General features: G+C 33.4%; 1 protein-coding gene across 2 annotated transcripts in view; it reads right to left on the minus strand.

Annotated features, from left to right (window-relative positions):
- The window catches only part of XPR1 (xenotropic and polytropic retrovirus receptor 1), a 190,075-nt gene that overhangs the window by 48,714 nt on the left and 115,003 nt on the right, over positions 1–26,358 (minus strand). For both annotated transcript variants that reach the window (XM_057727866.1, XM_057727867.1), the window contains exons 4-9: positions 16,913–17,136; positions 14,455–14,604; positions 14,098–14,181; positions 9,702–9,783; positions 1,518–1,708; positions 1,129–1,308 (exon numbers count right to left, since the gene is read on the minus strand). In XM_057727866.1, coding sequence (XP_057583849.1) covers positions 1,129–1,308; positions 1,518–1,708; positions 9,702–9,783; positions 14,098–14,181; positions 14,455–14,604; positions 16,913–17,136 — 911 coding nt within the window. The remainder of the gene's footprint in view (positions 1–1,128; positions 1,309–1,517; positions 1,709–9,701; positions 9,784–14,097; positions 14,182–14,454; positions 14,605–16,912; positions 17,137–26,358) is intronic.

Genomic DNA, 26,358 nt, shown 5'->3' on the forward strand with positions numbered 1-26,358 from the left:
TTTGTGATAAAAATCCTAGTGGAAGAAATAAGAAATACAAATAAATGAACAATCAACTTTGGGGAAGGGGGGAATCAAGATTTGGGCCATTTTCTTTTTCAGATTGCTATAAATACTTACCTACACTGGAACATAGGCTGCTTTTATTTGTGGGGTGCTTACTATGTTTTTAAAATAAGAAGGTCATATTTTATGTCTTCAGATTTTAAAAATTTAGTTAATGCTATATAGAGAGTATATTGCTAAGAACAATAACAAAAATTCTCCCACCCCTAAGGGGCATACAAAAGGAAAAAGAAATAAAAACTATAGTTTTCAAGGCAATATACTTTATAAGGTGAAAAAAAAAAGTGAGACAATAATTATGAGAATTCTGAAAGTTTGTGAAGATTAGTCAATTTAATTACTAATCTTCTACTGTTAGTTGTAATTTATTACCTAAGAAATAATTATATGAAAGTATTCCCAACTGATTTTTCAAAATAGAGCTGGTTAAATTTGGGAGTAAGTAGAAGTTCCTTCCCAGAGCAATCTTTACAATATCCCAAAAAATAAAGCCACCATTTTTACAGGAAATTCTATATCCTAATGCTGAGAGTGCTTGATTTTGAGATCATTAAGAAAAAGGTAAAGTGGAAGAAGAACTGGAATTTATAAAGTCAATTTCTCAAATTAAACTCGGTGATCTGACAAGATATTACTACTGCCTTTAGAGAACCAATACTTCATAAAATAAAAATGTTTGACTACTTACAGCAATTTAAAAGGAAAATAATAGTTTTACCACTTTTAAAAAAGGAAAGTTCTATGTTATCACAGTCGATTAAATAATCTGTAAAGTAGTTAAACTAAGAATTAATTATTATTAATTTGTGAAATCATTTCAATATCTTGACACTTCACATTTTATTTTGGAGGAAAAAAATGCACGTGTGCTTTTCCCAGGGCCACTGTACTGTACAACATCAGGTGTACCAGTCATACTATGTTCTTTGCCCCTGGAGTATTAGACTAGAATGTGAACATGCCTTCTGAAATTGTGCAATAAAGGAGTTTTGTTTTCACTCTGTGAGGAAGCCAATGACCAACATACTACTCTAAAAATGATACACAAATTTCTGGACTTACCAGCAGTTTAAGCAGCCAAAATCGGGATTTATAATAAAAAGTTTTGGTGGGGTTGATGAGAAAGAAAACCATAAATCCATAAAGGACAAGTGGGTACACATATGTGGGGATGACACTAATTGGGGCAAAGAAGCATGCCAGAAGGCTCAGGCACCACAATATCCCGAGGAATCCAGCAATCTGATAAAGGATGGGAAAGACAAAAAGAAAGAAAATTGTTATTTTTACCATTACCTAGAAAATCTTTAATAAAACAATGGCAAGAAAAATGTTCAATTATTACATCAACAATCCTCTTCAAATAGAAAATAGATTTTAGTACCCACTAAATCAGCTATATAGCTAAATGCAAACTATATTTGTGGGACTTTATGTCTTGCTTTGATTACCTCAAAGAGATGTTGATGAGACAAATTGCTTCTTGGATTAAGTTCAAAGATGAGCACATGATTTACTCCAGCCTGTCTCCAACCATACGTGTTGATGCCCAGTAGAAAAAGGAATTCAATCAGAAGAAAGCCACCCCGATAGATTCTTATCAAGGGCCATATACTTCTCTCTGTTTCAAGTTTAAATACAGCTGAAAGAATATCAATCAATTGGTCAGTTAGAAAATTTATAATGTCTCCTTTAACTGTCTTTTCTCTCAATGATATAACCCTGGCATAAGAATTTTTAATAAATAAAATGTAAACCTAAGTTATCTCAAGAGCCTGATAAACTTGCTTCGAGGTTCTTTCTCTTCTTCATTTCACGCTGCAAAATTCCACCAGAATAATTTTCCTAAAATTTGACTTTCAGCATATTAGTCCATGGTGAAATAGTTTAGAACCATCAGATCAGTTCTGACAGCTGAAGATTTCTGGCATGACACAACTTCTTTGGCTTTGTTTTGTCCATCATTGAACTGGATATAGTAACGCCTACCTCACAGAGTTACTATGAAAATTATAAGAAATAGTACACATGAAAGCAATGTGAACATTGAAATGTCATATAAATGACAATTAATATTTACATTATGCTTACTATGTGCTAAGGATTGTATTTTTACGTATAACAATTCATCTAATCTTCACAATAGCTCTGTGAGTTAAAAACTATCATCTCCATTCGACTGATGAGGTAACTGCATCACAGAGAAGTTAAGTAACTTGCTCAGGTTTACCAAGCTAGTACAAAGCAGAGCCAGGATTTTAACTCAGTTTTGCTCCAAAGCCCACTCTTAATTACTACATTCAATCGCTCATATGCCCACACAAATGTTCAGTATCACTACTATCCTATAGATCTCCAATAATTACAACGTTCAAACACTTCAGCCTCGCAATCCAAGTTCTTCACAATCTGATCTCCAACTCATTTCCCCAAACTAATCTCATATCATAGTGCCCCTAAATTAATTCTTATCTCCTGATAAATTTTATTATCCTTTTAACAAATTCACTTTTCACATCTGCTTATGTTGTCATCCCCTGTACATAAAATGGCCTTGTTCTTTCTTTTGACCAGTTCTATTTCTACGTATTATTTAAGAGCCAGATTCTCATCTGTTCATAAACTCACTGAATCAATATGTTTCATTTTGAGTCTACTCTGTGCCAGACATTTCAATTTGGCTACCAATTTCTCAATTTTCCAAGTAACTATAAAATTTATTATTAGTACTACTAATTTGAAATTTAATTATATACTCTCTAATATTCTTAAATAACCATTTATGATTTATCTTTGCATTCTCTATAGTACACAGCACATTTAATAATTTAAGAAAACAGGATAGAGAAAGCCTTTGCTTTGGAGTCAAACACTATAGATCAGATTTCAAATCCTAGCTTTACTAGGGCAAATTATTTAATTTTTCTAAGTCTCAGTTTCCTTGTTGGTCAATGGGGAGAATATCTATTCTCAAAAGTTTGTTAAGAAGATTAAATCTGAACAACATACATTAAATGCCTAAAACAATATATTTGGCCCATTATGAATATTCAGTATATATCAGTTTCTTTTTCCTTTTACTTGATGAAAATCCATCTTTTCATTAATTTTTCAAATATTTATTGGGTTCCCATTATGTCTGACATTCTAAAAGCTGGAGATTCAGTAATGAACAACAGGAAACTTCTATTCTGTATAATGTCAGATAGTGAGATAAGGGTTTTGAAGGGAAAAAAAGTAATGAGATAAAGAATGTTAGGTGGTATTTTAAGTAGGGTGGTCAAGAAAACCTCTCAGAAAATGACATTTGCAGGAACCTTAAGGAAATAGAGACTTAATTGTGTGACTATCTGGAAGAACAGCGCTCGAAGTAGAGGGAAAGTACAAAGAGCCCTAAGATAGGTATAAGCCTGGTGCAGTCAAGGAACAGGAAGAAGGCCAGGGCCACTGTGATTGGAATGAATGAGAGGTAAAGTGGCAAAAAGTTATCTAGAGGCAGATCAGGTAGGACTTTGTAGTACTCTGTCAACACTTAAGATGTTTTTTTACTCAGATGTATGAAGCCAAAGAAAGGTTTTGCACATAAGTGATATGACCAAATTAATAATTTTAAAGGGTTACTCTAGCTGTCATGTGAAGAACAGACTGCAAAGGAACAAGTATGGTAGCAAGAAGATCAGTTAGGAAGTTAAAAAATTTTTAAATATATATATATGGTTTTATATCCTGATTCCCAAGCAAAGACCACATACACATTATAATGGTCAGGAAACAAAAGTAATAAGTATAAATTCAAAGAATACACAATTAAACTACTAAGAGCTAATAAATTCAGCAAAGCTGCAGAGTACAAGATCAACAAAATTCAGTTGTCCTTATATACACCAGCAATGAACAATCTGAAATGAAATTAAGAAAACAATTCCAATTACAGCAGCAAACAAACACCAAGGAATAATCTACTCAAGGAGGTGAAAGACTTGCACATTGAAAACTACAAAACTGCTGAAAGAAATTTCATGTTCATGATTGGAAGGCTTGTTCAAATGGCAATGTTACCCAAAGTATTCTACAGATTCAATACAATCCATATCAAAATTCTAATGGCCTTTTTTTGCAGAAATGGAAAATCGATATTCAAATTCATATGAAATTATAAGAGGCCACAGATAGCCAAAACAATATTGAAATAAGAACAAAGTTGGAGGACTCACAAGTCATGACTTCCAATTTTACTACAAAATAATATGGTATTGCCATAAAAAAAAGACATATAGACAAATGGAATAAATTGAGAGCTCAGAAATAAATTTATACATCTACGGCTGATTAATTTCCAATAAAAGAGCCAAGACTATTCAATGGAAAAAGAATATTCTCTTTAATAAATGGTGCTGAGACAACTGGATATTCCTGTGCAAAAGAATGAGGTTGAATCCATGTTTTACAGCATGTACAAAAATTAGTTCAAAATGGATCAATGAACTAAATATAAGAGCTAAAACCATAAAAATCTTAGTAGAAAATATAAGGGTAGACCTTCAGGACTTTGGATTTGGCAATGGATTCTTAGATATGAGACCAAAAGCATGAGTAATGCAACAACAAAAACAGATAAACTGAATTTCATCAAAATTAAAAAATTTTCTGCATCAAAGGATATTATCACAAAAGTAAAAAAGTCTATAGAATTGGAGAAAATATTTGCAAATTATATATCTGATAAGGGTCTAGTATTCAGAATATATAAAGAACTCAACTTAGCAATAAGAAGACAACTCAATTTAAAAATGGGCAAAGAACCTGGATAGACATTTTTCTAAAGAAAATACACAAATAGCCAATAAGCACATGAAAAGATGCTCAATATCATTAGTCATCAGAAAAATGCAAATCAAAACCATAACAAGATACTACTTCAAACCCACTAGGATGGCTATAATTTTTTTTTAAAAAAAGGGAAATCACAAGTGTTAATGGGAATGTGGAGAAAACGGAACCCTCATAAATTGCTGGTGGAAATAGAAAATGGTGGAGCCTCTGTGGAAAAAAATTTGGTGGCACCTCAGAAGGTTAAAAAGCATTATCATACAATTAAGCAATTCCACTCCTAGGTATATATCCAAAAAAAATTGAAAATGGGTACCCAAACAAATCCATGTATATGCATGTTCATAGCAGCAAAATTCACATTAGCCAAAAGGTAGAAACAACCCAGCATAGTATATATTCAGTTTTGGGAGATACTGTCAAACAATTCTCCAAAGTACTATACCCATTTCTACTCATTCACTTTAATATCTTCACAGTATTTCATTATATAGGGGTAATGTCATTTATTTTTTTTAAACAGTTCCTAACTGCTATACACTTGAGCTGTTCCTAGGATTTTGCTATTGTAAACAAAATAGCAATGAATACTCTCCTTTTATATATGTCTTTGAACCCGTGTACAAGTATGTTTATGAGATTTATGGTTTTCTCCAGGTATATGTCCAGTAGTGAGGCTGGTGGATCATATGGTAGCTCTATTTTTAGTTTTTAAGGAAGCTCCATACTGTTCTCCATAGTAGCTGTACCAATTTACACTCCCACCAACAGTGTAGAAGGGTTCCCTTACACTTTAAATGGTCAAATGCTTATCTTTGTCAAACCAAAAAGTGAAATATATTATTATTATATCAATTAAGTATAGGTCACTAGGAAACTGTAAGAACAAGTTTTTAAAAATCTAAACAGGTAACTTTTCATCTTCATAATACTAAATATCTGGAATATGTGAATTTCAGACAAATTATTAAGTATTAGTTCAGGTCCCCCTGAGAAATCATGGCAATTACATACACAATTTTTTGATGTGAGTGTTTGAAAAAAAGAATCATGTTTGTACATGTATTACTACTGCTGTGTTTCTCTCTCAATTCTCAACTCTGTTATCTTCTACGCAACCTCTGGGAGATAAATAAGGACAGACAGCTGGCTTTAACTATTTACCCTGCCTCTGCCATAGACACACAAAGATTAAACAAAGAAGGGTTCTGAGGTGAGAGAACATAAATGCACAATACTAAATGCATAAAGCACACACATTAGAAAATAAGACTGTCTCACAAAAACATAGGCTACAGATACAAAAGAAAACACCCCAACTTGTCCCTGAATTTAAGAAAACTTCTTTTCAATTCATTCACATAAAAAGAATGAGGTTTATTTATTCTTATGTCTTATTTAATGATGGTGATAACACCACGCTCATCTTGGAAAGAAAAAAAATTTCACACACACATGAGTAAAGTCTTCCCTGATGCTCTCACTTCAAAGTAATCACTTGTTCCCTTGACCTGCTGAGAAAACACATTCTATTTTCTCGTGTATTATTGTTTTAATGTCTTAATCTCCCTTGTGTAACAATAAGCTTCATAGGGAAAGGAATTCTCTTATCTATCTCAAGACTCAAGATATCAAGCATAGGGCTTCCTAGGGGGTGCAGTGGTTAAGAATCCGCCTGCCAATGCAGGGGACATGGGTTCGATCCCTGCTCCAGGAAGATCCCACATGCCGCAGAGCAACTAAGCCCGTGCACCACAACTACTGCGCCTGTGCTCTAGAGCACGTGAGCCACAACCATTGAGCCTGTGTGCCACAACTACTGAAGCCCACGCACCTAGAGCCCATGCTGCAACAAGAGAAGCCACGGCAATGAGGAGCCCGCATACCACAACGAAGAGTAGACCCTGCTCACCACAACTAAAGAAACCCCGTGTGCAGCAACAAAGACCCAACACAGCCAATAAATAAATAAATTTATTTAAAAAAAAGATATCAAGCATAATCACAGATACATAAAATTTACTTGTTGAATGAATTCTAATGCAACCCTGTACACTTAAGGTATTAAGCTCATTTAACAAACAAGGAAATTGTTTCAGAGAAGTTAACTGATGCCCTTAAAGCCCAAACAATTAAACAATTGAGCTGGGACTGCAACTCAGACAAGGCCTTTTGAAGTGTTCCTTCCATAACAGCTAGCTTGATAATCTAGAGGTAGGCTTTTTATTGTAGTATTTCCATGGCTTCTATATAAGTAAACTGCATTCATCCCCAAAGACACAGAACTAGATTTAAATATGAACATAAATTATACCAACATTAAAACATAAGCTTAGTAGAAAATAATAGAGTTAATTTTTAGTAAAATTGATGGGAAGGAGAACTGTAAAAATACAAATAAAAACACACTGTTAATAGGTAAAGGTCACACACTATCTAAAAACCATTACAACTTGGGCTATAATTTCATAATATGCAATTTGACAATCTTAATTAAGACAAATGTTTATGAGGAATAATGAGCTCAGTAAATTATTTCCTCAATATCTATATGTCTGGCACTGTGTTAGGAACTTGAAATACAAAAATGAAAAATATATAGTCCCTGCAATCAAGAACAGCTTAAGTGTGGCACTGATATAAACCTTCCTTGTTCAGGCAGCATTATAATTACTAAAAGTCCAAAACAGATTATAATGGATATTTATATAATAACATCTATTTTTAAGTCATTTTCTTTGCAGACTTCAATGAACAGAATTTAGTCCTTTATTAATGACTCACAGTTACTGTAAGCATAAGTACACAGACTCTTGAGGTATACCAGGATTATCTACCCTTAAAGTAAAAGTCCTCAAATCCAAGAATCTTTGAGATTTGTGCCTTTTTGCTGTTTATGTATATGTTTTCTGTATATCATTTAATTTCATCTCAGTCCTTCTCTTCCAGCCAAACTTCAACCAACATTTTTTGAACTCCTGCTATATCCCAGGCAATGTTTTAGGTGCTGGAGATACAACAGTGAACAGGAGAGACAAAAGCCAAGGCATTAAGGAATTTATATTCCAATGGGAAGGCAGATAATAAGAAACAAAATATGTAATATTATGTCATGTAATCACGAGTGCGCCAAAGAAAACTAATGTAGGCTAAAGAGACAGAACATACTATTTTAGGGTAGGTTGATCAGGGAAGGCCTTGCTGAGGGGGTGGCATTTGAGTAGAGACTATATGAAGTGAGGGAGTAAGCTATGTAGACATCTTGGGAAAGGGCCTTTTAGGCAATTGAAAGGGTTCATAGATGGGAATGAGCTTGGTGTGTTCAAGGAATAGTAACAAATGTGGATGGAAACAGTGAAACCAAGTAAAACTGAGTGTGGGGAGGATGACAGAATATAAAGTTAAAAAGGCCCACAGGGATGAGATCGTCTATGCTGTAGTAGGAACTTTCAATTTTATTGTAAGAGAAGCCATTTAACAGATTTTGAAGAGGAGAGCGACATGACCTAACTTGCATCAAAAAAAAAAAAAAAAAAAGAAAGAAAGAAAGAAAGAAAGAAAGAAAAAAAATATATAGTACTGCAGTATATTAAGCAAGAAATGGTTGATTAGACAAGGATGCACTGGTGGAGGTGGTCAGATTCAGAACTTTTTTTTTTTTTTAAGCTCTTTATTGGAATATAATTGCTTTACACTCTTGTACAAGCTTATGAGTGAGGTACACCAAAGTCAATCAGCTGTATTTATGCACATATAGAATATGTTCTGAAGACAGAGCAACAGGATTTGCTGATGGACTGGAGATGAGGTATGAGGGAAAAGAGAGGCTAAAGGTTTTTGGCCTGAGAAACTGATGAGGTGATGCTATACGGAAGAGAAAACATATTTAGTGGTTAAAAAAAAACTGTCCACATAAGTTTAAGATGCCTATTAGACATCTAAGTAGACAATTAGATATCATTCACAGGAAAGAGTATATATACTTGGGAGTTATTAGCATATAGATGATATTTATAGCCATAGGCTTGAATAAGATTACCTAGGTAGGGAATGAATGTAGACAGAGAAAGATTTGAGGATTGAACCCAGCGGTACTCCCCAACATTTAGATGCCAAAAGAAAAGAACAGCTAGCAAAAGAGACTGGGAAAAAAGCGTCAGCAAAGTTTAATAAGAAAACCAGCAGAGTGTGGTTTCCCAGCAAAATCAATTGAAAAAAGAGTTTCAAGAAGGAGTGACCCACAATGTCAAATGCTGCTGAGAGGTAAGTCAAATTATGTTGGGAGGTTTAGTAAGATTATGCCTCCCTTGTTGTTATATCATTTCTTGATGTTGGGAATGGACTTGTTCCTAGCAACTCCTCCTACCTCTTCACAATTTTTAACTTCTATAGGATAGAATATTATATAACCAAGTTTCTTAAAATTATATGCAAAGTAATTGTAAATAGGTTCTGGAAAGGATGTGAGAGTCTCCAAAAAGCAAAGTAAATGAGCCTAGTGCACACATTTTGTAATATCTTATTTACTCTCATCTATGATTAAGGGAGCTGAGGTTCTTGATAACCAAACCCTGAAAATGATGGAGAATAAGGAGTCATAAACTAGTAATGTTTAAAGGAATAACTATATCCAAAGGGAAAAACAAACCAAAATAACCAACACCCACCCTCCCATCATTTATAAAAACAAAAAACAGCCCTGACAGATTTCTATTTCAGTAGCTTTGGTAGTCTGGTAGTAAGGAGGGACAGAATATGACATAAGCAGAATAGTAGCAATTTAATTCAAAATTTAAACTACTCACCGGCAAGCACAAGGGTAACATTCAGTACAATGAATATTCCACAAAATAGGCCAACTCTAAAAGTAGTCCATGCTGGTGCAGGCTGTGAACAGAAAATGAGCATTTTGAGTAAAGGGCAAAATATTGAAGAAATTTAGTATATAGTGTAATAAATTAGTACTATAAGCCTCAAAGTTCTACCATGAAAACAAAAATATTTTATGACCTGAATTTTTATAAATCTGGACCAGGGAATCATCCCTTCATTATCCAATAATACTAGAATTGAGTTGCCAGTTTATTCTAATTATTTTATAGAAATCTGAGTCACTAAATAAAGAAAATTATAATCTCAGGCATCAAATTATATATATACTGAGTTTTACAGGAGAGATTAAAGTGCAATTTCATTTTTACAATGTGTACATCTTTAAATTTTCTAAGTCAGTATTACTCAATTAGAGTTCACATGTTTGGTACCATATAATTAGAGACAATGGTAAAAATAAGAATACTCATTTTCTGAGTACTTACAGTATTATATCGGAGTAACTTAAAAGTGAATTTTTAAACATATCCTAGAGATTCTCAACTGAATAGCATGTCAGAATCTCCAGGATGTGTACAAGCAAAAATTACTTTTCTCTATTATAAATGTAATTTTATATTTAGAAAATAATAAAGAGAAATCTACTGCTTTCTAAAGTAAAGAACGTGCCTGATATTTTAAACATAAGGGGTGAGAAACATGGAGATGATCTTATCGATTTAAATATTTGCTATGAATGTTGTAAAAGCAATTGTTAGGGTGATATTACATTTAAGATACTTCAAATGTTTTCTAAAAACCTTTAAATGAAAAAATGCACTGAGATTTCCTCTGACTGACATTATTTATCAGTAATAGAGAACTGTATTGTTAGTTTAGGACTGAAAGCATTCAGAAGGAAGATGGTCATTTGTCTTTCTCAAAAAAAATTTAAAGATTGTGCAGTTTGTCATATTTACAAGAGGATATATGTGTGTGTGTATATATACATATACACATATATACTTATATACATATAAATAATGTATTTGGACTATTAGAGATTGAATAATAAAGGGTACTTTAATCTATCACCCATCTTTAGAAGAGCATATTTCCATTACTTTGAAGTCCTTATCCCTTCCAGATCTAAAATCCTTCCCTCTTCACTAGAGATAACCATTTCTATGTTTTCTTTAGCTCTATCACTTCTACACGCATTCCTAAAGACTTAATTTTTCAAAATTAATTTCCTTATTTTTAACAGCTTTATTGAAATATAATTGACATATAATGAACTGCACATATTTAAAGTATACAATTTGTGTCTTTCCTCTCTGGATGCTTTTAAGATTTTTCTCTCTTTTATTTTCAAGCAGAGTGACTAAAATATGCCTGTGTGTATTTTTTTTTAAAACTGTTTTATTGACTAAATTAACATACAATAAACTGCACATATTTAAGGTGTATAAAATTTGATATTTTGACATATGCAAACACCTATGAAACTATCATCATAACCAATGCATCGAACATTATCTATCATCCCCAAGAGTCTCCTCATGCCCTTCTGTAATTCTTTTCCTCTTATTACATCCCATCCCACCCCTAGGCAACTGAAACCTGCTTTCTGCCACTACATATTAGTTTGCATTTTCCAGAGTCTTAGGTAAACAAAACCATAATGTATATATTCTTTTTTTGGTCTGGTTTATTTTTCTCAGAAAAAGTATTCTGAGATGCATCATATTGTTCTATAGATCAAGGTTTATTCTTTTTATTGCTGAGTACTATCCCATTGTATGGATATACTACATTGTTCATCTATTCATCTGATAGACATCTGGGTTGTTACCAGCTCTAGGCTATTAAGAATAAAGCTGCTATGGGACTTCCTAGGTGGCGCAGTGGTTAAGAATCCACCTGCCAATGCAGGGGACACGAGTTCGAGCTCTGCTCTGGGAAGATTCCACATGCCTCGGAGCAACTAAGCCCGTGCGCCACAACTGTTGAGCCTGTGCTCTAGAGCCCGTGAGCCACAATTATCGAGCCTGTGTGCCATAACTATTGAAGCCCACGCGCCTAGAGCCAGTGCTCTGCAACAAGAGAAGCCACTACAATGAGGAACCCGCACACCACAATGGAGAGCAGCCCCCACTCGCAGCAACTAGAGAAAGCTCGTGTGCAGCAACGAAAACCCAACACAGCCAATAAACAAATAAAATAAATGAATAAATTAAACAAAAAAGAATAGTCTTCTTTAAAACAAACAAAAAAAGAATAAAGCTATTATGAACATTTGTCTTTATATGAACATATGCCTGCATTTGTCTTGGGTAAATACCAAGGAGTGTGATGGCTAGATCTTATTGTAGGTGAAGGTTTAACTTTTTAAGAAACTGCCAAACTATTTTCCAATGTGGTTATATCATTTTATGCTCCACCAACAGCATATGTGACTCCACCAGCAGCATATGTAATATCACAGTTCTTGGTCCTCCAACATTTAGTATGTTAGTCTTTCTAACTTCAGTCATCCTAATAGGTGTGTGTTATCCCACTGTGGTTTCAATTTGCATTTCTCTACTAATGATACTGAGCATCTATTCACATGCTTATTTGCCACCCATACATCTTTTATTAAGATCTTTTGCCCATTTTTAAGTTGGGTTGCTTGTTTTCTTATTATTGAGTACCAGAATTCTTTATATGTTCTGGATACAAGTCTTTTATCAGATGTAGTTTTAAAATATTTTCTCCTAGTCTGTTGCTTTTTTTTCCATTCTCTTAACATTGTCTTTTGAAGAGCAGGAGTTTTTAATTTTGGTGAAGTGTTTTTGGTGTCATTTCTAAAAACTCTTTGTATAACCCAAAGTCACCAGGGCTTTCTCTTATATTTTCTTCAAAAATCTGTAGTTTTAGGTTTTCATTTAGGTCAATGGTATATGTAAAATTAATTTCTGTATATGGTATGAAGAATGTATGGAAGTTGTGGGGTTTTTTTGTTTGTCTGTTTCTTGGGGTTTTTTTGGCACATGAAGTTGCTCCACCACCATTTGTTGAAAGGACTAGCCTTTCTTCAGTGAACTGCCTTTGCATCTTTACTGAAAATTAATTATCCACATATTTATTGGTCTATTTTTGGACTCACTATTTTGCTCCATTAATCTATTTGCCTATCCTGACACTAATAACACACTGTCTTGATTACTGTAGCTTTAATAAGATTGACACCTTCAACTTAGTTGTTCCAAAGCTGTTCTGGCTATTCTTGGCCCTTTATACTTTCAATAAATTAAAAAATTTGCTTAATAATTACTTTTAAAAAGGCCTGTTGAGATTTTGAGTTTGTGTTGTATCTATGAATCTATTTAGGAAGAAACGATATGTTAAAAATATTGGGTTTTCTAACTTCTCTCATGTATCTGTCTTCTTTAATTTCCCTCAATAATGTTTTGTAGTTTTCTGTGTAAAAGTCTTGCAGATCTTTTGTGAGATTTAGCCCTAAATATCTATATATTGATCTTGTATCACTAATTAGTTCTAGTAGCTATTCTATAGATTCACTGGATTTTCTACATAGGTCGTCATGTCATCAGCAAAGGAAAAATAAAAACAACAAATAAACAAAAAACCCCACCAGTTTTACTTCTTTCTTTCTAATCTGAATGTCCTTTATTTCTTTTTCTTATCTTACTGCACTGGCCATAATCGCTAGTACAATGCTGAATAGAATAGAAGTGGTAAGAGTGAATACACTTTTTTGTCCCTAGTTAGGGAGAAAGCATTCAGTGTTTCACCATTAAGTATGATATTAGTTTTAGGTTTTTCATAAATATCTTTTATTGGGATGAGGAAGCACTTTCTGTTATTGATTTCCATCCCATTCTGGTCAGAGAACATACTTTCTATGATTTAAATTCTTTTAAATTTATTGAGATTTAGATATGACACAGAAGACATCATTTAAATTTTTTTCCTATAACTATGTAGATATCATTTGATAAATGCTTTTTTTAGGCATAACTATTGCATTTTGGAGGAATCTATGTAGTAGCCCAGACAATCTGAAGTCCCCTCTCACCCATATCATCAAATAAGTCTCTCATCTTAATCATTAGGTCTGATCAAGTTAGCATGTCAAGAATAAACAAGAGAAGCAGTAAAGGATAAGAAGAGAAAGGTGTAAAGACATTACAATATATTATGAAGTGAGATCTGGCATTGAATTTTTTAAAATGAAAATAATAATAGTAATAAGTACTTAAAAACTTTGGCTGAAACATTTTTAAAGTAATGAAACTTGTATATTTTATCAGATAACAGATTGTGTTGATTATTATAAATAGGTAAAATGAACCAACCAAACAACTGGAAACAAACACTAACCTGAGCAGCTCCCAAAGGGGGAACACGTAAACGCTTCATAGCTTTTTGTCTGTCACCATCTTCAAGTTCATTGGTCACTACAGCCTAAAAGACACATTGTCAAACACAGGTTATACTCAACTTAAGCAATGCATAAACAATTCTGAACCACTGTTTATGTATTTATATATGTATGGTATTCTGATAACCCCTTGGTGAATATATACTGAATAAAGCAAAAGAAAAAACCACGAGTAAGAATACAGGTATTTAAAGCAAGAAACTAATAACAAAAGAATAAAAATGAGGAATTACTTCATTAAAAGTAAGACATTAATATTACTGAAAATATGTGGTATATAAGTGAGATTACTGTACCTCAGTTTCAGAGATGAGCTGGTTGATTTTCTTGCATGTATAAAAAGGGGCTACTTCTACATGAGCCACTCGCCAATCTGCTCCACGAGATGTTTCCAGGATCTTGTCATGCTTTTTAAGGATTTTTCGGAACCCTGTAAAATTCAGATTCTACAGAAAGAAATAAGAAACACTATTATAATTTCCACCACCATGAGAGAAGATGAAAAATAATAAGCACTTTGCACTGACTGAGTTGACTGAAGACTCAGCATCGAGGGAAATGACAATGCTTTCATAAAAGCATTTACTATAAAAAGATAAGATGTTATTTTATTTATTCATTTCAAGGTAGTATGCTATCAGTAATACAAAGAAACTCTGGATTATAAACTCTATTATTTCTATTTCATGTAAATTAATGGAAGTCCTAAACTCAAAACATTTTTATTTCCATTTTCCTATATACAACTGTCCTCAAAATAGCTAATTTATACTATTTTGCTTCTTTGAGCAAAAGCATATATTCAGAAAATACTCTGGATTTATGAACGGAATACATCTATTAGTTCTTTGCTTTTTGGAGGACTGGTATAGCTACGCATTTCCCCCTACTATGCACGCATGTACAAACAAGCACAGAAGATGGATGGTCATCTATTTCTTTCAACTTTTATTTTGCTTCCATCCATTCTGTATGGGGATGGGTGTGCAAAAAGTCAGTGGAAAAGAAGAAGTGATCGTACTTAAAGGATTTTACTGATAACAGTTAGGAGCTTGTACTTTTCCTCCATTTCTACAATATCAAAATAATATACTTTTCTACATCCTCAAATTCTGTTCTTTGACCAACAAACAAAAAAGCATGAAATTTGATTTGCAAGGTTCCTTGAATCAGAGGTCTCCCAAATTTGCTGATCATATATCCTCATTAGTAAAAAAAAAAAAAAAAAATTGAGCAGTCACTCACTCCAAATTAGGTTTTGCTTGCTTGCTTTTTAACAGTTTTTTTCCATACTTTAATGGATCATCTTAAACTCTCCTTGGGATGCATACACCATGATTTGGAGACTGCTTTCAATTTATTTTCCTTTCTCCTCATTTGCAAAATAAACGTATTCTTACAGGATAGACAGTCTCCAAAGATAAAGGATAGATCAGAACTTTTATAATTAACAATTATTTTTTAAGAAGCTTTTTATAATGACCCACAACAAAAATTTCTGGCAAAGTTAATGAAGTAAAATTTAACAAGGGTATTTCCCTGTAATGTGTAAGCATAATTAATAAAATATGAAATGTTAATATTTTATTATCATCATAAGCAAGAAGAAACACATTTCTGTTTCTTTTTAAAAATAAATTATAAAGCTATGGCTAAATTTCAAAGGAAAGGAATGTCCCATCATATATATCTTATATAATTACTTTTCTATTCTTCTAAAATTATTTTCCAACTGAGTTCTTCTTTAAATGTTAAATATTAAATCACCAAAGAAGAAAGCAGAATTATGAAAGGGAAAGATGGAAATAAGTACATGCATTAACAACTTAGATTACTGCAGATATGTCACTATAATTACTTTTTATTTTAAAATTCCAATATTTACCCATGGCAATGCTTTTACTGTATAACCTCTAGTTTTTATATATAGTGTATGATCCTTTGATGATCTTAACCAGATTAGAAGTAATAATCATAAGAATAAAGTGGAAAAATAACAGCACGTAAGGTTTATTTAAAGATTAGGGAGATGCTTTTGCCTATTTAAATGCTTATTGTTTAACAATCTGTTTTTCAATATATTCTTTATAGATTTAACTATGTGAACAAATCTATAAAAAATTACAAATGAATTAGTGCCATGCATTTCCATAATTTAGCACACATGGCAGTTCAACTTTTCAGAATGCGTTTTAAAATTTCTTTTCTCTTGCAAGTTTTGTTTTTGTTTTAAAACACAGTCATATTGCAGCCTGTGGATTATAAAACTGAAAGGATTCTTAGCAGCAAGCTGAAAAGTCAGTATCTTCAACATTATTAGTGTTAGTTGCAGGAAAGTTAACTGTCCAGTTGCTTTTGTGGAAATTTTGCTATAGGTGGAAGTTCTTACATAGCCAGCAGTAGTTGGGTAGACATATGTTATTTCTTATTTCTTCTCACTACTTAGAGATGCCTCTAAAAATAGGAAGCAAACTATTACTCTTTGAGTCAAGGGCTACTCCTGAATACTGTACAGAAAGGTTTTGGAAAACTGATCTTCAAAAACGTAAGTCCTGTTAACATTATTTTATCATCTCTGCTACCTGTTTTTTAGCCAATAAGAACATCTGAAATCCCAATAAGAACCGAAAGAATAAGGACTTGCTAAGAATTTCCCTTTGGGATTGGCCTATTAGTATAGCTCAAGGTAATTCCATTTATTATAATTTCTCAATCATTTAAAGGTTCTATCCTCTACGGTAAGAAGTGAAGTACCTGATAGTTCTGCAGCAGGATAAGACTGAGGTAGAACTCGCTGAAGGCCAGTTTAAGGTCTTTAATATTCCTATGTTGGACACGTTCCTCATGGGACAGGTGGAAGACTGGCTTTCTGCGTTGTCGCAGTGTAGTAACACCAGTGCTTTCTTTCTGCGCATCCAGTGATGACTGAAGCTCATTCTGAAGTGTAGCAAACCTGCGCTGAGCCTCTGCGAGCTTTTCTATTAGAAATAAACAGAATTGTCAAATCATCAAGATAAAAAAGCTGGTAAAAGTTCTGACTTATGAATTTTCACTAGTAAGTCTGCTTCCCTAAGATTTCTAGGGAAAAATGTTACGTGTAATATTTAGAACTAGCTAGGAAAAACATGGTTCAGTGTAACACCCTCCTTTCATTCTACCCCACACTTCCCCCCAAGCAAAACCCCTTTTTACAGATGAAGATTGAAGACACAAAATTTAAAAGCTGAGAAGAATGAGAATACAAAGTGGTACAGCCACATTGTAATTTGGAAAACGGTTTGGCAGTTCTCAAAAAGTTAAACACAGAGTTACCTTAAGATCCAGCAATTCCACTCCTAAGTATATACCTAAGAAAACTGAAAATATACATGCACACAAAAACTTGTACACCTACACAAACTGGTATTCATAATAGTCAAAAAAGGGTCAACAACCCAAATGTCCATTAACTGATGAATGGATAAGCAAAATATGGTATATATGTACAATGGAATATTGTTCAGCCATAAAAAAGAATGAAGTATTGAATCATGCTACAACATGGATGAATACTGAAGATATAATACACTAAGGGAAAGATGCCAGACACAAAATGCCACAAAACTGTGTGATTCCAATTATATGAAATGTCCGGAACAGACAAATCCAGAGAGACAGAAAGTAGATGAGTGGTTGGCAGGGGGTGGGGGGAGGGAAGAATGGGGAGTGACTGCTAATGGGTATAGGCTTTTTTTGGGATGATGAATGTTCTGGAATTAGATAGTGCTTATGGTTGTACAACCTTGTGAATATTTATACTTTGAATCTTTCTCCTCAGGAAAAGCTCATTCCTTTTTAAGGGCTCGCATAAGTAGGTCAGGCTTACCTGGAATAATCTCACATTCTTAAAGTCAACAGATTTGAGACCTTAATTATACCTGCAAAATCCCTTATAGCAGCACCTAGGTTAGTATCAGATTGAATAACTGGGAGAAAGTATGTGTATATCAGGCGAAAGGGATCTTGGAGGCCACCTTAGAATTATGCCTACCATATACTTTGAATTGATGCAAATTTCTCAAGACTCCAAATGTTATTTGGTCCAACAGTCAAAATGGAGATCTACAGTTATTCAAGTGATAGATGGAATATTAGTCCAGGTTTAATTCAGTGAACCCAGCTGGTTCATAGGCTCACACTACAATTATATTCCCAGTTCTTAAGTGTATAATTGGAATAGAAATACTGGGCTACTGACAGAATCTCCACATTGACTCTGACCCAGGGGGAAGGGCTATTATGGTAGGAAGGGCTAATGGAAGTTTCTGGAATTTCTCCCTATCAAGACTAAGTCAGAAGCACAAACATATCCCTAGGGGAACTTCAGAGGTTAGTGCCACCACCAGGGATGATGTTACCTATCACATCTCCATTTAATTCATCTGGTTAGTCTGTGCCGGATGAATCTTGAAGAATGAACGTGGATTACTGTAAACTTAATCAGGTGGTCACCCTGAAGGCAGCTACTATTCTAGATTGGGTATCATCACTGGTGCACATCAACACAGCCTCTAGCACCTGGTATGAAACTATGCATCGAATAATGCAGCTACTTACCTGGCAGCAGAGACTAGCAATGAGCCCCAGAAATGGCACCATTCTTCACTTTGGGAACTGGTCAGCCACCTTGAGGCAGGTTGCATGCAATGGATGCAGGGGGAAGAGATTTGTCCTCTTTGGAACAAGTGCTTTCTTGATATGGATGTGCTTTCCCTGCTTATAAGTTTCTGCTAGCACCACTATTAACTGGAATGCCTTATTTATTTTCACGGTCTAAAGCAATGAGCATATCTACAGAATAAAATGGTCTTATCACATCCCCAGAAATAGCTGGTCTAATATGAAGTCTTACTGAAATGAGTTGTGAGACAAAACTTGCAAAGGCTGGGGTTCTGTGTTTCAGAATGCAGTACTGAGACCATTATTTGGCTCGATCCTAACCACAACCAAAATACACAGTCTAGGAATGGAGGGGCGGAAGTAGGAGTGGCTTCTTTCACAGTTATATCTAATAATCCACTCATAACTTTTGCTTCCCATCCTGCAACTTGAGCTCTGCCTATTAGTTAGTTCTCAAGGGGAAATGCTTCTTTCATAGGAATACAACAATGATTCTGTTGAAATGGAAGATGAGACTGCCACCTGGCCTTTTTTGGGCTCATCATACCATTGAACCACTAGGCAAAAAAGGTGTTTACTGGTTAAGGTGATTCTGATTACGAAGGGGAACATATAACACAACAGTAGCAAGGAGGGTTGTGTGTGCCACCTAGGAGACTCTCTGGAACACATCCTAGTACTTCCATGACCAATAATAAAACTTAATGGAAAACAAAAGCAAAAAAAAAAAAAAAAGTATTACTGAGGATTCAGCCCCTTCAGGAATTAAAGTTTAGGTTATCCCACCCAGTGAAGAGTCCTCACCAGCTAAGGTACTGGCTGAGGACAAAGGAAATATGGAAAGGGCAGTGGAAAAAGCAAGCTATAGATATCAACTATCACTTCTTGACCTTCTTTTTCTGTCTTCTACATATCTTATATTTTCTTCTCTATCTCTTTGTACTGCATTCTGAGTAACTACTTCAGATCTATCCTCCAGTTTATAAATTCTCTCTTAAGGTCTACCTAATTCACAGTTTAATTGATTAAGGTGTTAATTTAGGTAATTATATTATCATTTAAAATTTTCTAATTGGTTATTTTTAAAAGTGAATTTTGATAAGTTTCTTATTCTTTGCCCATGGTTTTGATACTCTCTTTTGTATCTATAGCCATATTAAGTATATGTTTTATTTTGTACCTGAAAATTTGCATATTTTATACAGCATTTAAGTGTTTTGTAGTCTTCCATGTTGTAAGACATGGACCTATACTCAAATTTCACACTTAAGTCAAAGGGAAAATGAATCTAAGGGTTTTTTTATACAAATTAAGCAATTCTACTGCATATATGTTCATCTTATTATCCTCATGATCAAAAACAGTATACAATTTCTTGGTTCACAGTGCACTTAGCTTCTCAGCAATTTTTTCATGATGCTCCGAGGCCAAAAGGTATACCCAACACTTCTATTAAGTAGTTAGGTTCAAACAACTTAAGTATTTATGTCCCAACCACTTAAAAGCCATTTGAAAAAATATTATACACAAATACAAACACATATGTGATGAATGTGAAGATTTACCCAATGTCAACCATTAATTACTATGCTGATTAAAAACCTCAGATAATTAGTAAGAGCCAAAAGTCAGACTATCCTAAGTAACATGAATCATCAACTTTTGTTGTTAAAAAATTAATATATGAGTTTGCTATTTGTTTAGCTTCCTTAGCCAGAGTTGTCAATACATAAATTTTGTAATTATTTACATCTTTCAGTATGAAGATATTAAAAATGTAAGAAGCCCCCAAAAAATGGAAAGAAAAAGAACCCATATGCCAGCAATAAGTCAAGAAACAAATGGCCTCTGCATCTGGCAAACTCCTTACTCATTTTATGAGGCTAATCATATACATCACTTTCTATGTAAAATCATTCTTGTCTAACAACTCTTGGTCACAATTTGAAGATCCCTCCTTAAGGCTCTCATGGGACTACACACACGCATACACAGAACACTGCATACAATTCTTTGTTTATATGTTTGCTTTACTGACTAACTGTGAGCTCTCTGAGGACAATGGTTCTATAATTCTCTTTTTTTATGATGAACAATTTTTTAATATCTTTTTTCAGGTATATTTTACATACTATAAAATTCACCCACTGTAAGCATAAAGTTTGCTGATTTTTTTAGTAAATTTGTAGAGTTGTACAATCATGACCACAATCCAATTTTAGAACATCTCCATTACCTCATATACTTCTCATGGCTGCTGGCTGTCAATCCTCACTCCTACCCCCAGGTAACTACTGATCTGCTTTCTGTGTCTACATATTTGCCTTTTCTGGACACCTTACATAAAAGAATCATACAATATGTAGTCTTGTGTGTCTGTCTGGCTTCTTTAGCTTAGCATGATTTTGAGATTCATACACTTTGTAGTATGTATCAATAGTTTGTTCCTTTCATTGCTGAACTGTATTTCACTGCATGGATACACCACATTTTGTTTAAATATTTATCAGTTCATGGACAATTGGATTGTTTTTAGTCTTTTTACTAAATAAATTATGCTGCTATTAACATTCACATACAAGTTTTTGTGTGGACTATCACCTTCATCTTTGTAATAGCAGCTTCAATCCATGTTTGTTGAACGAATGAATGGATATGTAGGAAAAAAGTACTCTGCAGTAATCCAAGTTCCTATGCAGAAATAAGGAAAAATAAAAATTCCAAGGATATTTTCCTACTTTCTTTAAACTACTGATTCTTTTCCTTAAGGGCTATCTAGAAGAGCATATGAGTGAGAATCCCTATGTGGGAATGTGGAGGATAAAGCATATGTAATTTAAAAAAAAATTCAATATTACTACAGTTACAGCGTGAGATTTTTTAACTTCTCAAAAGGTCATAGGTTTAAAAGGATGAGAAACACTGCTTTTGACACCAAGTGTCCAAGTCTATTTTGCAATGATACCTCAGTTTTTTAAAGTTAGATCTCCAAAAAGCTCAATACGTGGAACAGCACAGAACCTAAAATAAGGTATTAAATGTGTATATAAAATATATTTTGGTCTATAAATGAAAATCTGCAAACACAGTTATAAAAAACAAAATTGAATATTCCTAAGCAATTTTGTAAATACTGATGAAAATAGCCTATTTTGGCAATAAATTTCAATTTCTGTTCATGCCAGTGAATCAAGTTACTGAATAAGAACAGATTATCTTAATAATATCTGCCTAATGCCATAGGCTCTCATATACTGATAAAAAAATATTTGATAAAAATTTCCAGTGACCATTCAAGAACTTTCAAAGCACCTATATGTCCCTCAAAAAGCCAAAAAAAGGTTATCAAGACCTTTTTTAGTTTTAACGAGATGTATACATATTTTTACTTTCAGAAAAGTTATTTTAGAAATACAAGGTATTTTCAAAATAGCAAAGCTATTATGTTGTTATGCAATTGAAGAATAATTCTTGATAAAATAAATGTCTTAGAATACTTTTATTATTTGTCTTTCAATGTTATCATATTGCTGATTCAATTTATGGATTTCACTGTTATCTGAAACACAAAGTAAGTTTATAAGAATGTTGACCAAAAAAAAAAAAAAGATTGTTGACCCATTATAGATGATTCAGGATAGTTAATCCTGTTACATTACATGCAATTTTTGCACTCCTTTTATCTGGAATTCTTACTATCTGAAATTCTTACAACCTCAAATTCTTAAGTCTAAAACCTCCACGTGTGAAAATAACATCCTATTCTTCTATTCCACTTTTCTCTCTAATCAATAACACTCCTTATTTTCTTACAACTCCAGCCTCAGCTGACTGTTATCCTCCTAACCCCCAAATATGTCACGGACTTTAACGTATTATGCATCTGGATAGGTTTTTCCCTTGCTCTGGAACACTACAGTCCAACTCTCCCCACTCCCCACACAGCCCTTCTCGAACACACTCTTCCAAGAGGAGTTGGCAAAGGCTCACACATTTTCAAAGACCCAATTTAAATATTTCCATTTATGCTTCTTCATGTTCATTTCCACAGTACTTTGCAAAACTCTACAATAACAAGTATCATAAATTTAAAAAACAGATATAATTAGTAAAGAAATATATTAGATGTACTCTGATACTTTCCATTCTACTATATTCTATTCATATTTTTAAAAAATTGCTTGTGGTGACCCCTATGGATCATTTATTGGGTTGCAACTTAGAATTGTTTAAAAGAACACTAATTTAGACGATAGTCTGCTTTTTTGTGAAGATGCCGTCCTGAAATTATGTAACCCCATGACTATTGGCATTTCCTATGCTTTCAGTCTTAGAAAGAAAGAAATGAAAAGAAAAGCTAGGAGGGAAGGAGGATGAAAGAAAGAAGACAAGACAAAGAAAAGGTTGGTTTCCTATGGCTTGTTTTTAATAGAAACCTATCAATCATTTTTAAACAAAATGAAGAAAGCAACATTTATTGTGGCTAGAATGTAAATAATTGTAATTTTAATTTTCATCAGATGTGTTAACAACAAAGCAAGCCACTTTAGCTGCTTTAATTCACTTCCCCAACTTTCCCTAACCTCCCATCCTTTATTAGCTCTTAACTAACTGATTCTGTTGTAATGATGTAAGGAGAAATGCTATGACAACAGAATTTTAAACACTATTAAAAACCTATGGTCACCCTACTTAATTAAATATATTTAATCCACATTTTAACACACATATAAGCAAAGAGCAAAACTAGCCATTAAGTCACAGTTGTGGGTATTAGATACATATGATCACTTGTGAAATGAACATTTAATATTTCAGTGAAAGAGACTCATATCTCATTATACACACTCAGTGGTTATACAGTGCCTCAAATTCAATAAGAATAAAGAAAAATAAACATACAGCAAGATACTGTATAATAGAATTATAGGAATAACTGTATAATAGGAATAGTTTTGAATAATTATTATCTAATTGGTCTTATATTTACATGGAGACTGAAAATATTTTATAGCCAAGAAATAAATTTGTTTCTATTACCATTATTTTCCTACTTATAAATAACACTACTGCAATTTCCTTCTTTTCCTCCCTCCTTTCTGGTAAAGAAAGGAAAAGCACATAACAGTGTTGTGAATTCTTAACATAAAAACCAAAGTCAAAAAATTAGGACATGCCAGAAAAAAATCCTGAAATTGTTTAGAAACAAAAGAAAAAGCATTTAGCTATTTAAAATAGTCCAACCAATAAAAAGGGTTTGCCTGTTTTAATTGTGGAATTGAAAAGCAACAGATACAGTCTAAGATTTTTTTTAAATGCAGGTGCATAAAAATACTGCTCAGAAGCCAGGTATTTTGAATGGAGGGAGAAAGCAAACTGGTTCAAGAAAAGAAAAAGATGTGACATGAAGTAATTTGTAATCCCAATGGAAAAGGACATTACTGGTCATCATAAAAAAAAAAGTTTCTAACACTACAACCTTCAGTTTGTATTGACTGATAACCATTTTCAGTGCTAGCCAACCTGGGAGACCTATAGGTCAGTGATCAGCAAAGGATATCTCTAAAAAATTTCCCTCTCTTCCCATGGTATTCAAACATTTGAAAATTTCATCTATAAACCTAAATAAATACCCCTATCTTATTAGCCAAAATTATGTAATAAAAAAGGACAATAAAATAACTTACATTAGATTTTGTGAAATATTGAAAATAGCTTCTGACTCCTTGCATGTGAAACCCTAGAGGGTTGGGAATCAATTTGCTCATTTGACAAGTACACAGAGGCCCAGGAAGGTTACATGGTAAACGTCTTAAAAAAAATAACAAGGTTCAAAAATCCAAAATGTAACTGATAGGTAATAGACTTGATATGAAAATAAATATATCCATATTTTAGTAGTATTAATTTTATGTTTTGTTTGTTTGGCTTTTATAGCACTTATGGGGAAGAGGTACTTCAAGATTTCAGTCAATACTATATCTCACTTAAAAAATAACCATTTTATGTTAACTCCAAATTTGGCAACTCTGTTGAATCTGACTCGTTTTAGCTTCTCTAAACTGGGAGAAGAGCAAGATGACACACATGCAAGAGTCTTGATAATGCCCAAATCCCGTGTCTAGATATTCCAGAAGAGATTTTTGGAAATATTCCAGAGAATGTTATATACCCCACAGTGCTTGGCACTTCCTGTTGATTTTATGCTAACCGTCAAGATAAGAATTATTTAGAAAAATTGTAGATACTGGAAAACAAATGAGAATTAAAAAACTGAGAAAAAAAAGCAAAAAACAAAAAACAAAACCCAACCAAAAAAAACCATTTTAAATTGACCATTAAATAATCTGTGAGATGTACCTGGGTGGAGGTAGGGTTTATAAGACGAATTCACCCCTATATTATTTATAGTTTTTCATGTGCCCTCGTATCTGAGGATTGCAGTATACAAGACAATCTGCCATGGAGAAGGCAGCTTAATAAGGAGAAAAATGACACTACCCAGGACAAGCGCCAAATTCTATTTCTGTCAATCATGTCTTCATATTACCCATCACTTCCTGACCTGGCAAAAAGTCAGTCTGAAGACTATCAATTTGTACCTACTCCTTGATGACATCAAAAGACATGCCCTAATGGCTCTGCCAATATGCAGAGAGAAAGGAAGTCATTAAGTCATAGCCTCCCAATTTTTAGTAGTATAAAGTCTAAAATTATCTTTGAAAAGTAACCAAGTCTAAAATACCATTTTTCAAACTGAGGGTTGTAACCCGGTATGAGATTATGAGCAATTTAGTGTATCACAAATCAGCTTTTAAAAAAATCAAACAGAAATACTTAAATAGAGAATACAGAATATATTACAAGTCGTAAGAATAAGTATTGTTCCATGAGAAAATATTTTTATTCAAATATATTGCACATACACACATATACAGATGTATGCAAAATACATAAAACACCTATATCTGTCTGTGTAATGAGGTCATAATTTGTATGTATTTTTTCCTGTGACTCAAAATATATAAAGTATGTATCTATTGTTGAGAGCAGATATTTATTTTTCTTTGTAAATTAAGAAGCATTATTTATTTTTTTGTAATCTAATTTATCCAATTAGAGTTGGGTTCAGAGATTCTTCCCAGAACAATCACAGTAAAAGAAAAATGCTGATAAACTTGACCTTGTATATTTCTCACTTACAACCTTAGATCATATCCAACAGACTTTTCTCAGTCTAATATTCTTTGCATTGCAATGCCTTCCTCTTTTAGTCTCCTTTTCCTCATTCTACATTATATGGCTGCCCTTTCCTCTGTCTACATTGCTAGTTCCTCTTTATCCTCTTACCTCCTAATTGTTGAAATTTTCTTCGTCTGTGAACACTATAATTTCTTCTGTACATTTTTCCCTTGCTGAAAATCTATGCATTTGCATGGTTTCAAATAATATTTCTGTTTTGTCTCTGTCTTCTAGGTGCTTGTAACATAGTGAAAAGGACGTGCATATATCCTATGCCCTTACACAGCTCTGTGCCTTTG

Source organism: Hippopotamus amphibius, chromosome 3, assembly GCF_030028045.1.
Source record: "Hippopotamus amphibius kiboko isolate mHipAmp2 chromosome 3, mHipAmp2.hap2, whole genome shotgun sequence".
Classification (NCBI taxonomy): Eukaryota; Metazoa; Chordata; class Mammalia; order Artiodactyla; family Hippopotamidae; genus Hippopotamus; species Hippopotamus amphibius.